The sequence below is a fragment of the Engystomops pustulosus genome, chromosome 4 (genome assembly GCF_040894005.1).
Source record: "Engystomops pustulosus chromosome 4, aEngPut4.maternal, whole genome shotgun sequence".
NCBI classification, from domain to species: domain Eukaryota; kingdom Metazoa; phylum Chordata; class Amphibia; order Anura; family Leptodactylidae; genus Engystomops; species Engystomops pustulosus.
In genome coordinates, this window is record NC_092414.1 from 164002473 (window position 1) to 164017120 (window position 14648).

Consider the following 14648-nt stretch of genomic DNA (forward strand, 5'->3'; position numbering starts at 1 on the left):
AGAGAAACGGACCAGCACTACCCAATGTACATGCCAAAAAAATTGCAAAATTATACTATAAAGACAGCAAGAGCATGCCAAAAAAGTCAAAGAAATACGTCTATGGATATTCTCAGCGCATATGTTGGAAGCTTTCCTGATGCATACTCTGTATACTCTGCATACTCATAACAATGTCGTTTCTCATTCTACTTTTCCTCCACCTACTCTTCATCATAAAGAGCAAATCTGACAATATTGTACCATTATCCTAACTTACAATTTCTATTAGCTGTGATCGCTATGCAGCTCCTGTGTTATAGAAACCCCATCTCATCCCTGGCAGCTAGTTCACAAGAGTTGTATCGGGATTAGAGAAGAGATGGGTGCCTCATGCACACAAAATGCGTTGGGGACCGATATCTGACTGCACAGTTTGCGGCTGAATATTAGTCCCCATTGTCACCGGGTCATAGTGCTGTGAGAACACGTTTCCTCACCACACCATTACCGTTCATGGAAAAATATAGGGCATGTACTATATTTCGCTGAACTACGCGCACTGGCCGTTCACCCCTCTCTCCTGTGCACAGGTGTATGCTAACCTGTACTACGGCACAGGTAAGAATACATTCATGTTCAAGGGGCCTTAGTTAGAGAATGTAAAATAGATATAATAGTAAAACCCTTTTGAGCGACCTATGGGTGTGCCCTAGTAAACAAACTCACTTTATGGAGATTTTTTCATATTCATTTCATATTTCTTCTATATGCCATACATTAGATGTTTTGTATTAGGCCATTAAAGTCCAGGTTTTATGGGGCTAACTGGTGTAAATTTAATTTCTTATATCCATGTTTAAATAAATTACATGAAAATATCAAGCAAGCAAGGAGTGACTGCTCAATGCCAAGATGGTAGAATGGAAAGAAATGAAGGGTGCCAATGATATTCCCAGCATGGGCTTGGTATGCTAAGCCAAAGTTTAGAGACTGATTATTTATGTGGATATATTAACAAAAATCTTGAGTGACTTTCCTAATCTCCCATGTCCCTGCTCTGTGTCAGCAGTAGCAGAAGGCAGGTCAGCTAATGAGGAATCGTGTGAGGTCTACTTCTCGGATGGGAGTTTATTGAGGCTCAGTAAAATAACTAACTCCCTGTTTTGTTACTGAAGTAAAGAAAGTTTTCTGTACTCAGTAACAAAGTTTCCTCATTATCCTGCCATTAACCCTTGTGTGCTCCCATTTATACAAGGTGTGTACACATTCTGCAGTTTTCTGTCAAAAAAATGTAACTCTTATAATCATTACATAGGTCTAAGGGGAGGGAGGTCACCATTTTGAATCTTCAGATCTTGTAAAACAACAATCCGGCTCTAGTTAGTTCCGCAGTGTAGAGGTTACAATAAGTTGCAAGATGGATTTCACATTTCCACATTGGATTTACATGGTTTACAAAGTAGGGAAATTGCCTCATAAACCCACACTGAAAAATCCTACAACTCGGTTAATTATATGCACTAAATTAAGGCATGTAACTGAACGCTGCAGGAGAACCAGGGGAATCCAGCCTGGCTACATTCCCATGATGTATACATCAGCACAGGGGAGAGGAGCAGGGGGTGAGCGCTGCTCACCCCCGCCCCTCTCCATAGGAATACACAGCGCATGATGCTGTATTCCATCGAAAGATAGGACATGTCCTATCTTTCTATGGGCTACGGAACAGTACAGTGCCGCACTTGTGCAGCACCGTACCGCTCCCGTACGACACTGTGAGGCCATAGAAGTGTATGGGGGACATATATACATATGCCTGCCAAGTTGTAGCCCGGGGGCCATACATTCACCACGATGAAGAGGAGGATAGGTGACCCCTCCCCTCTCAATAGCGATGCATGGTGCACTGCGCCGTAACACGGGGAAAGCGGTCGGAGCGGTATGGTGCAACATATGTAATTCCTTTTACATTTGATATTAAGAGGGTATCTACCTGTTTCATAGAACGATTGAGAGCATTGCTATACACACAAGAGAAAAACTGTCTGAACCTGTCAATTTTCTCCATGTTATACTCCACACAGAACTACACAGTCCAATGTCCAAACCCTTATTTACAATACAGAGATGAATCCACTGCACCCATTTTATTGGGAACAGCCGGCTTTTCATGGACGACTCTTCCCTCTTGTTAACAGAAGCGGCAATAAAAGCCTTGGCTGCAGAACAATAAGACATAGAAGTATTTACAGCGCCACAGAGTTAATGTCCATAAGTAGGCGTGCGTTGGAGGGCAGCTATCCAGAGGGCAGCTGCTGCACTGGCCTCCGGGTGCTGGACTTGTAATATGCTTGGCTTAATTAGAAGAGATATTTTACATGCCTGGAGACCCAGTAATTCCCTCTGGTTCTCTTGTTGCTCTGTTCCTGACCTTTCCACATTTCCACTGGAAGCCCAGTTAAGTATAGTAAGCCCCATTATTTATAACACCTGACAGGGACAGTCGCACATATTCTATAACTAAATAATAAATAATGTAAATATTTTAATGTTTTCACCAATAGTGGACATTATTTGTATTCATCGTGCTACCTTCTACTCATTCCTTGTAATATAACTATGATCAAAAAAAGTAGTGGTGGTCAAACTAACAATAAATACCTATAAATAGACTATGCATACTTGGAACAAAGCATACAAGGATCAAATAATTCAATCCCAAATATACATTTTATTAATTTATTAAAGAGGGCCTGTCACCCATAAATTCGGCACTAGAGCTTAAACAAATGCTGCAGTGTTAGAATGATAGCGTTTTCAGAAACCTTCAATAACGCTATCTAACACTGCGCCGTAGTACAATGTAAAGGCAAATCGCTCACAAAGCTGTCTGGTGTATTCATGAGAGGGCGGTCCGAGGCGCTGCCTCTTCTGCAGACCGCCCCGCTTGCACCATAGGCCAGCGGTGACTGCCCCTAAACCCGCCCACAATCCCGCCCCCACATGAATACATCGGACTGCTTTGAGAGCGGTCCGATGTTTACATTGTACTCCGCCGCAGTGTTAGATAGTTATCAGAGGTTTCCAGTAACGCTATCACTCTAACACTGCGGTGTTTGTTTAACCCCTTAACGCTCTGCGCCGTAGCTCTACGGCGCAGAGGTATAAGGGATGTATGAAGAGGGCTCACGGGCTGAGTCCTCTTCATACAGAGGTGGGGGTTTTTGCATTTTGCACAAAACCCCCACCGCTAATAACCGCGGTCGGTGCTTGCACCGATCGCGGCTATTAACCCTCTAAACGCCGCCCGCAAAGTCGCGGGCGGCGTTTAAAAGACGGCGGCGTGCGGGCGCCGCCATCTTTTTTTCGATCGCCACGCCCCCGAACGTCATCGGGGGGCGGCGATCGGTTACCATGGTAGCCTCGTGTCTTCTCTTGACACGAGGCTACATGGTTTATGCAGGTTCGTTACAATGAGCCAGTGGCTCATTGTAATGTAAGACCTGCAAAAACGCCATATATTGCAATACTGTAGTATTGCAGTATATGGTAGGAGCGATCTGATCATCTAGGGTTAATGTACCCTAGATGGTCTAAAAAATAGTGAAAAAAAAAAGAAAAAAAAAAGTTTAAAAAATAAAAAAAATTAATAAAATATTAAAAGTTCAAATCACCCCCCTTTCCCTAGAACGGATATAAAACATAACAAACAGTAAAAATCACAGACATATTAGGTATCGCCGCGTCCCAAAATGCCCGATCTATCAAAATATAAAAACGGTTACGGCCGGCGGTGACCTCCGAGGCGGGAAATGGCGCCCAAATGTCCGAAATGCGACTTTTACACCTTTTTACATAACATAAAAAATGAAATAAAAAATGATCAAAATGTCGCACAGACCTCAAAATGGTAGCAATGAAAACGTCGCCTCATTTCGCAAAAAATGACCCCTCACACATTTCCGTGGGCCAAAGTATGAAAAAGTTATTAGCGTCAGAAGATGGCAAAAAATTTTTTTTCTTTTTTGTACACATTCGTTTAATTTTTGAAAATGTATTAAAACACAATAAAACCTATATAAATTTGGTATCACCGCGATCGCACCGAACCAAAGAATAAAGTAGGCGTGTTATTTGGAGCGAAGAGTGAAAGTCGTAAAAACTGAGCCCACAAGAACGTGACGCACGTGCGTTTTTTTTTCAATTTTTCCACATTTGGAATTTTTTTTCAGCTTCGCAGTACATGGCATGTTAAAATAAATAACATTACGGGAAAGTAAAATTTGTTACGCACAAAATAAGCCCTCACACAGGTCTGTACACGTAAAAATGAAAAAGTTATGGATTTTTGAAGTTGGAGAGCGAGAAATTAGCCGAAAAACCCTCCGTCCTTAAGGGGTTAAGCACTAGGAGCTGCTTACTTTAGTAAGCAGCTCCTAGTGCCAAATTTAGGGGTGGCATGTCCTCTTTAAGATAAAAAAAAAATCAGTCACTAGGACTGCCATTCAAACACAACTGGTGGGAAACAAAAGATAAGGCACATACTATATCATTATAATATCACAAATAGATACAGGCCATGCTGCAGGGACATTACACATAGTATGAGGGTGCATGCACACTGACGTATGGGGGACGTATATAAGGGCGCAAATTTATGGCCGCATATATGTACCCCATAATTGTCTATGACGCCTGGGCTCAGTATGGTGAGCTCACTGTACCATGCCGTGGCTGCAAAAAATATAGTGGCCGTGCGCCTCTATAGTGCGTGCCCGACGTGTGCCTGTACGGCTAAGGCCAAGTGGGCAAAAGTTCATGTGCATGAGCCCTAACCAAGTACAATGCAAGTGCATCCGTCTACTTATAAGCAATGCCAATCATGCTGCATTATAGAATGGGGACCAGACATGACCACTCCACCACAAAACCCTAAACTAGCAGACCTCAGTGGACTTAATTACTTCACATAGTACTGAAAATCCACAAGCTGCCAAATATTTTTTTTTGCCAAAAAAAAAAAAAAATACTTAGTTGAGTTATATTGGAATGAAGCAGTGATGAAAAGCAGTAACAATGCTTCACATAAACCCATAGCGGCTCATTTATTAAGGGTCGCGGATCGCACTTTTGTCGGATTGTTCTTCTTTTTCAGGGATTGCACGGCTTGGACAGGTATTTAACAGGTGTCTCTGCTGGGAATGTGTGCGCACGCGATTGTTTTTTGGCGCAGCTGTGCTGGCTTCTTTGTGACAGAAATTGAGGGGCGGGCAGTCGGACGATCCAACTGATACGGAATGGGCACAGGATTTAACTTTCAAATTGTGTTGCATTCCAATGCACTTATATGCACCACGAAAAAGGTAAACTCCGTCGGACCTACGACACATGCAGGATATCAGGCGCACGATCTTAGTGGATTGCGCCAGAGTGCATTATCATCGGACAATACACTTTCAGTGAACTCCAGCAGACAGGTAAGTAAATGTGCCCTATAATGCTCAGAAATTGTTCTTTCCTTTATTTCTTTTCAGAATAGAAATGGTAACCCACATGATTGAGTGCTTTGGACAATCCTTTTTGTTATTAGGGTCCCTCGACAATAAGCCCACAATGGGTCATCTGTAAGCTATGAAAAAGGCACGGAGTGCCACCAGGAGGTAATACTTTAATTTCATAGTTTCTACTGAAATAAATTAGTTTTAATGAAAGGCCATTATGGGTCCTCCAGAGCAGGAGACACTCCTGATTGAAGCTCTCCTGTTTGAGTAATACATGGGGTCCTATTCATGTTATAGAGGGACAACAAAGTGTCAAAACGACTATGAAAGTACAGAGAAAGATTTAAGGGGCCCTATTAGCAGTCTGTTAAGTGAGGCTTCTCCTTTTTTAGGGAGGACTTTGTGGGGTGCGAAACAGGGGAACAATACTGGTGGTGCGCTAACTATAATCAGTTAAAGATGCAGTCTTTTTATCCAATAGTTGTATAGAAAAAATGAATAGTTTGTTCTCACCATTGAAGATTAAAACATCATTTCTTTATTTACTGATCTTTAAGATGCATACATGCGGTCAGGGAGAGGGAAGGACGCAGGTAGCAGTGTGAGAGGGACGAATCGTTTCGCGCTGTCTTAGCGCTTCATCTTGCAAGATGAAGTGCTAAGACAGCGTGAAACGATTCGTCCTTTCACACACCGAGCAGCAGGAAAGTGGGGGACAGGCAATTGGCTTGCTCGCGGCACAGTGGAAATCATGGTTGTGGATAGGAGCCATGGGGATTTGTGCTATTCACAACGGCTAACACATGTGAATGAGGCCTACACCCAGGAATTCATGTTTTTACAGTTCACTGCTGTGAACTGCTTTTACAGGGATTGGGGCCTACATAGATCAGGGTCCCACCAGTGTATTCAACTGTTCACTTATGGGCCTGTCCCAGCCTGGTCCTACATATTTTACTCAGTCCATACTCAGTTTTCTCTAGAAGTAGAGAGTATATCTAGTCAGTTTTTCTACATCTGAAAAGCCTTTTTTCAATGTACGGTCCCTGTACAGACTGCACACTGAACAATACTCAGACCTGCACCTGTTTTTGTTAATATTCCATAGTTGCCAGAGGCACCATAGAGGTCATCTGAACGCAGCTGTAGAATCAGCATTTATTATCCGTTAGCATCTGTTTCTGAATCACACATACCATTTACCCCAGAGCATGTGGTATCCAACCACCGGCTTATGAGATGTGCCAGTCCATTAAATCTGAGACTGGGTTTGCAGTGAAGGAGCTCTTCACAGAAATGTCTTAGTTCGCACGTTTCTGACATGTTCTAAAAATTCATGGGCAACATGGCACGGGCCTACGAATGGGGATCATGAGAGGTTGTATGATGTAAGAATGAATTATGTACATTACCAACATTACCTATGTGTGAAGACTAACACTTGTACTGTCTTGTTTAGAACATTAGAAAATGACTCAGTGTCATGTATGGAACATGATCTACTCATTCATCTCTAAACTATGTGAGTATTACTTCTATTTTCAACTGTTCCTAATCTTTCCACATTACCACATGATGACAGATGTTTTCATATACCATATATAAGCATTATGTAAAGTTCTGTTAACATCTATACAACTGAAGAATGTGCAAACCATTCTACACATCAACAGAAAATACTGGAACTAAATGGCACCAACATCATAGTTAAATGGGTTTTATGAGCCAATCACCTGCCTCCAGTACTTACCTGGAAAGCTTTGTTCACTGTGTAGTGTTCATGGCAGTGTACTGCAGGTCAACTCTCATCCAAGTGATGGATGTAAGCATATTTTTAGCAACAATTCACCCAAACCCACAAGGAAAAGAAAACAGCAGCATGTGTAATGGGTCACATAAAATAGACTTGCATTGTACCATGTATGCTGTGTATTTGCAGTAATGTGGAGAAGACAAGATATTCTTTGTACTACAGTAGTACTTATAGACAACATATATAGAATACTTTTACTTACCAGGCAAACAAGACGCAGATGTACATAATACAGGCCCCAATAATAGCAATAGATGTATCTTCTGTCTGTAGGCCATCTCTGCTGATGCTAGGGAAACACACTGTGATATTCTGCCCTCTGTACAGAACTGTAGGAAACACCGTAAAAACATAAAACAATGGAAAGTGATAGGTTAGATAAAATTGGTTAACATGTCCTATTTTGTTCCTATTTCAGCAAAAAAAATCTTATTGTATCAATTCCTCATGGTTTTCTACATCTCTGCTTGCTGTCCTGCTATAAAAACCATCTATGTTTACCTCCTGTGGATAAAAACCAGTCCATGGTCATGTGATGTCACACAGATGCACGGCTCATCATGACACACAGCTACTTTCCTGGGGGAGATCGTGGCGACACACCCCCTGTTTAGGCCCCTTGATGAATCAATCTGGCGGTGCAGCAAAAGTACACCAACCACAACGGGCAAAAGTACACCAAGTCCATCCTGGCATAGTTTTTCGTAAAAACTTTTGTTCGCAGGTCCACCCACTCCTCCTCCACTCCCACATGGCATGGAGGTGGCATAAACGCTGTAAGAATCTGGTGTAGAAGCAGTGATAAATATCCCCCTGTGATTCTAACACTGGTGGGCTTATCTGGTTACCTGCCAAGGCCTAGCCATTCAGTGTTAGGTTTACATCCTCACAGATCACTCGGCTCGATCTGTGAGTGGAGGTGAGAGAGCACTCAGGAAAGCAGTTGTGCATGGGACTGGTGTGGCTGCTAGAACTAGTAGTCAGTATTACTGCCACTGTGCCACCTAGGTGAAGATGTGAGAAGGAGAACATTTTTAATATTAATAAAAAATAGTAAAGTGTACCGCTTTTTGAGTAACATTCAGTTTAACCAAATCAAAAAGATTTTTATTAATTTTTATCCTCCTGTTGCCACAAAAACCCACAAAATCATCTGTGCTATAATTTTCTGGTCAAAAACTACATTGAGCCCAAGAAGCCATCAAATTTTAGGCATTTTTCCATTGGAAGCTTTTTACAAATACCTGTGACAGAAATTCATCCGTAGAGGATGTGGCCAGCTAGAAGTAGCAGAATTGTCTGCTGCTAATCCCCAGCAATTTACAGTTGCAGAATAGTGATTGGGATACCAATCCCATCCAACTGCTATGAAAAAAAGGGTTTAGAGTCTGTATAGAATCTACAGTATGTTAATTGTTTTGCGACAGATAAGAGCAAATTCAACTTTTGGAATGCGATATTGAGAATGTCAAGAATAGGTGATTTCAACAAAAACTGTAATGCAGCAGGTGTAGACCCAAAGTACCACTAAATTGGTTTGTTTTGGAGCTATTCTCCAGCTCGTTGTCTATGTAATCCACTTGGCTTTCACCCTTTAACCCCGGTACAAGTATCTGGGTTTGCTTCAAGGAAACACCAGGTGAGAACCTCTGAAGTTGTAGAAGCTTAGTTCTTGCTGACCAGGATGGGTCAAAAAGACACTGATGGGCAGCACTGAAGAAACATTAATAACAGGTTTGTATACAGTAAATAGGTTAGTGTCAGGGAAGACACAAAAAGTCCAGATACAGTTAATTAGGTCATGAAACTGGTCAACCATTGCAACAATAATCCATTTTGCTCAGATAAACTTTCATGGAGGAAGGGTTGAATAAGCCCACAAGCTGGACGCATACTAAGTCCCGTCAACATTACTTGTACTAAGGTCTGTGCACACTGTAACTGAACAGGATAATGAGTGTAGAACTACAACAATATGGAACTGCAAACAAGCCCACCTTTACTTTATTGCAACAGGATATCACAGAAGATTTAGTCACATACAGGCAGTCCCCTACTTAAGAACACCTAACTTACAGAGGACCCCTACTTCAAACAGACTTTTGGTAATTGGTAATTTAGCGTACTTTAGCCTTAGGCTACAATAAACAGCAATAACAGTTATCAAAGGTGTCTGCAATTAAGCTTTATTGTTAATCCTGGTTTTTATGACAATCCAACAATTTTTAAAATCAAATTGTTACGGAGACCAACAAAATTTTGGCTGGGGTTACAATTATATAATATACAGTTCTGACTTACATACAAATTCAACTTAAGAACAAACCTACGTAACCTGCGGACTATCTGTACTGTTAATGTCATTACTTTGTAAGAGGCATCATCTAGGATACTATTGAAATGGTGAAAAAACTATATAAAGTAATAGACGTTGCAGTTGGTACAAATAAATACCAGTTAGCAGAGTAAAATGATAACAAATAAAATAATGAAGAAGCCATACAAAGAGAAAGTAATAAAGAGGAAATAGTAGCCTAAAGCGAAGAAATGAATGTGAAAAGGAAAAGAAGACTGTTTTGTTGATGGTGAGCTTGTCGTGTGAAAGAATGGCCATGTTTTAGTATAGTGTGTTGACAATTACTTTTTGATCTATCTGGGAGACTGATATAAAACCCCCACAGTGAACACAATCCCCATTATAAGAAAGAATAGGGACTAGGGAAGTCATTGTTATCTCATACTTACACATATAAACAGGCTGACAGCCCTACAATACAAAGGTTCACCCAAGGACATGGCAAGTGCATGAAACCACAATTAGTCCTTGTATAAACAGGAGCAAAAAGGACATCAGAAGTTATTGCCATCACTATCAACCACCATAAAACATGCCTGCAAGGATTTAATGTGGGAAGATTTGTATGTGCCATTTGTTTTAAAGACCAAAAAGAATGACGAGAAATTGGTGTAAATTTACTAATATTGGAAGCTTAGACTGCACATAACAGCGGTCACAGAAGTAAGTTGAATCTGACAAAAGTAAAAATAAATTAGCTTTCTATGAAAATGAACAAATGAAAGGCAGACATTGCTTTTTAACTATGCTTAAACAGAATTTTAAAAAATGAAGCTCATGACACAGGCCTGGACAGAAATTATGCTACCCAGAAATTCTTGCTCAACCTCAATCACTGCAGTCAGATGATTTCTGTAAAGTCAATGCGACTTCTGCACCTCTCAGCAGGTATTTTGGGCCACTCCTCATGAGCAAACTGTTGTCTAGGGTTTGAAGGGTGCCTTTTACCAGATGGCATGTTTCAGCTCCTTCCGAAGATGCTAAATAGGATTTATGTAAGGGCTCATAGAAGGCCACTTCAAAATTTTTTCCTATTAGTCATTCTTGCATGATTTTAGCTGTGTGTTTTGGGTCATTATCCTGTTGCAAGACCTATGACCAGCGACTGAGACCAAGCTTTCCAACACTGGGAAGAACATTTCTCTCTAGAATCCCTTGATAGTCTTGAGATTTCATTGTACCCTACTCATATTCAAGACACTCTGAGAGATGCAGCAAAGCAGTCCCAGAACACAACATTGCCTCCTCCGTGTTTCACAGTATGTGAAAATAAATGTTGTTCTTTTTAAGATTTGCTTCATTTCTCCATCTATGAACATAGAACTGATGTGCCTTGTCAACACGTTTGATGTTAGTGTCATCTATCCATAGGACATTCTCCCAGAAGCTTTGTGGATTATTAACATGTAGCTTTGCAAACTCCAGTCTTGCTTTTTAATGATTTGTTTTCAGCAATGGTGTCCTCCTTGGTAGACACTGATGTTCCTTGAGCTTGAAGTTCACCTTCACTCTCTTTAGAAGTTTTTCTGGGCTGTTTTGTTACCATTCATATTATTATTCTTCTCTTTCATTTGTCATCAATTTTTCTTCCACGGCCAAAATCCCATAAATCTTAAATTTCTGAACAATGGGGGAGATTTACTTACCCATCCTACTGAGTTCACCTAAAGAACATTGTCCAATGATAATGCATTCTGCTGTGATTTACTAAGATCATGCACCCAATATCATGCATGTGTCGCTCAGGTCCGAAGGAGTTCACCTCCTTCCTGGTGCATGTGAGTGCTTGGGCTTGCGCCACAATTTGAAAGTTAAATCCTGCGCTCAGTCCGAATCAGTCAGCATGCCCCCCAATTTCTGTTGCATCGAAGCCGGCGCAGCTGCGCCACAATCCGATCGCATGTGACACAATCCCAGTGGAAACCCCTGTTAAATACCCGTCAAAGCTACGCAAATCCCAACAACGGCGAACACTCCGACCAACCCTTAGTAAATGTGCCCCAATATGTGCAACTGTAGTCCAGGAACATCAAGCTGCTTGGAGATGGTCTTATAACCTTTAGCTTTAACATGCTGTCTACAATCTTTTTTCTAAGCTCCTGAGACAACTGTTTCCTTGGCTTCCTCTGGTCCAGTGTGGTACACACCATGTCAGCAAACAGCACAGCGAGTAGCTGTAGCCCTATATATAGGCCACTGACTGTAGACGCCTGATGCTAATTAGAGGACACACCTTGATTTAACATGTCCCTTTGCTCACATTTTTTCAAGGGTGCCATCATTTTTGTCCAGGCCTGTTTCATGAGTTTTTTTTTATCTGTTGAAGCATGGTTGAAAAGCAATGTCTGCCCTTCATTTGTTCGTTTTAATAAGAAATGTATGGGTCAAGAAACATATATTAATATAGCAATTAGTACAAAAGACTGTAATCAGAAACCATTTGCCTCCTAGGAGAGGGCAAATCTCAACTAAATAGGACTCCACAAAAACCCACAGGGCAATGTGGGAATACAAATTACAATAATAGGTAGTAAGACATCAGGCTATGTGGCATGAACATATGTAAAAACCATAGAAAGAAACAGAAACTGCCACGAAGACAAACACCAAACTAAACTAACAAATAAGGGAAAAAAAACAAAAGGGGAAGCTAGGGGAGAAGGGAATGGAGGGCGACAAGGATGGGGGAATATACTGTTAAGTGGGGGTTACCTTTAAGGCGGGAGTCACAAAGAGATATGGTGAGCCCCTAAAATTCACCCAAGAAGTCTAAGCAATAAAAAATGTTGTGGTCCTATCATCGTCTATATCCTTCAGCTCTTCCATCCTATATATATATAGTTAAGAGCCGAGACCCAGTCTACATGAGAAGGAGTCCAGTGATCGCCAACTCCAAGGAATAATTTGACGTGTGGCTACAATAAAGAATCTCAGTAGACTCTTTTTCGTGTTGGAGATTGGACCTGGAAGAGCGACAATCAGGGCTTGTTCCAGGGTAAAAACTAAGGCTGAGTTGGTAACAGCTAATTAATGTCCCGCCAAAGAGCGGCAATGAAAGAGCAGCTCCACCAGATATGCAATATTGCACCTACAGCGTCCTCACAGCACCAACATTGATCAAAGGTATCGGAGTCAAATTATTGGGGTGCGATACCATTGTGATTTTTAAATGTATTTTTTGGAGACCACATGATGATTGTACATAGGTAAAGTGTGTACACCATAGACCACACCATAGGCGACAGTTCCCTGCCAAGATCACTTTCCTAAGCCCTGACATAATACAGTTGAGTCCCCTGTCTCCTTTCCCATCAATAAACCATACAATAGTGAAACAGTGTGTGGGGGATCGCCTTCCAGACATAGTTACTTAAAGGAAACCTACCACTTGTAGTGGCAGGTTTCTGATGGAAATACTGGGCACCAGCTCAGGGTGAGCTGGTGCCGGAGCTTATTTTTGTTGGTGTTTTAAACCGCGGTATCGCGGTTTAAAACACTTTTTAAACTTTATAGCCGGCGCAGGGAGGTACGCGCTCGGCGCTTACCATGCGCGCGGCTCTCCTTCACTTCCTATGTAGCCGCGCGCACGGTCGCGCGCATGGTAAGCGCCGAGCGCGTATCTCCCTGCGCCGGCTATAAAGTTTAAAAAGTGTTTTAAACCGCGATACCGCGGTTTAAAACACTAACAAAAATAAGCTCCGGCACCAGCTCACCCTGAGCTGGTGCCCGGTATTTCCATCTGAAACCTGCCACTTCAAGTGGTAGGTTTCCTTTAAATGTGTTGAGCGTGGATGTGAGTATTGAAATAGGGGCTAGGGAACAGATAAAGTGTCTTAGGTGAAGATATTGTAGCCAGGAACCCTGCACACCACTAGAACTGAGATCTGCTAGTGTTGGCATTCCCTTTCATCTACCACATCTCTAACCCTGGGCAGAGCAGCCATAGGGAGACCAATGAGTGTGGGAACATGAACACTTGGGGGAAACTCTATATTGCCTGTTAGGGGCATAAAAGGGACTGTGGCAGACATTAAAGGGAACCTGTCACCAGGAGACCCATTTTTAGCACTTCACCAGTCCCCACAGAGCATAGTACATACATTGCCAAAGTGTTTTTGTATAAAAAATTGGTTTTACAGAAAAAAACATATGTTATATTGTACCTTTCATTAGCATCTGCTTTGTGACTAGGCAGTTGCCTAATGGGAGGGGCTGGAAAGGAGCAGTTTCACACCCACCCTTGGGGAACATGTGACCTTTTCAAATATATGAAAACACCCATCACTTGGCTTAGCGACGCCCCCTGCTCCTCTACAGCCAATCCCGAGTGTGGGGAGTTATTCATATATTTGAAAAGGTCACATGTTTCCCAAGGGTGGGGGGGGGACTGCTCCTTTCCAGCCCCTCCCAATTGGCAACTGCATTGTCACACAGCAGATGCTAATGAAAGGTACAATGTAATATCTTTTTTTCTGTAAAACCTATTTTTTATACAAAAACACTTTGGAAGAGTATGTACTATGCTCTGTGGGAACTGGGGGAGTGCTAAAAATGGGTCTCCTGGTGACAGGTTCCCTTTAAATGGAACTTAAATGGAAATTTCCTCTGGGCCTGCAAAATCTCTCTCATGAAGGGGTATATTGGAAGACACAGGAGTGCCACAGAAGTGGGCATCCAGAAAAAGCCATGTAATTGTGGTGAAGAAAGTTCAAATTCCAGGGTCAGAGTTTATCTGAGCGGTAATGGAAGAAGTCCAGTACACAAGTACCAATGGAAGCCCTGTGATATGAGGCAAAGTCTGGCAAACCCACTCCCCTGGCACTCTTGGGTCATGAAAAGGCTCCTTCGTAAGTGAGGACAGATCCCTGCCGAATAAAATGCACAAGTTATCATGTTAAAAGATACAAAAAAGCACAAGGGGCGTCTATAGATATGGTTTGGAACAAGTATAAAAGCCGTGGCAAAATGTCCATTTTTAAGATGCTGATAATAATAA

At 41.8% G+C, this 14648-nt stretch overlaps 1 protein-coding gene across 1 annotated transcript in view; it reads right to left on the reverse strand.

The window, feature by feature from the left end:
• Positions 1–14648, reverse strand: part of SERINC4 (serine incorporator 4) — a 35826-nt gene that overhangs the window by 7648 nt on the left and 13530 nt on the right. Inside the window, exon 8 of the mRNA XM_072148405.1 lies at positions 7499–7625. Within this exon, the coding sequence (XP_072004506.1) occupies positions 7499–7625 (127 nt within the window). The remainder of the gene's footprint in view (positions 1–7498; positions 7626–14648) is intronic.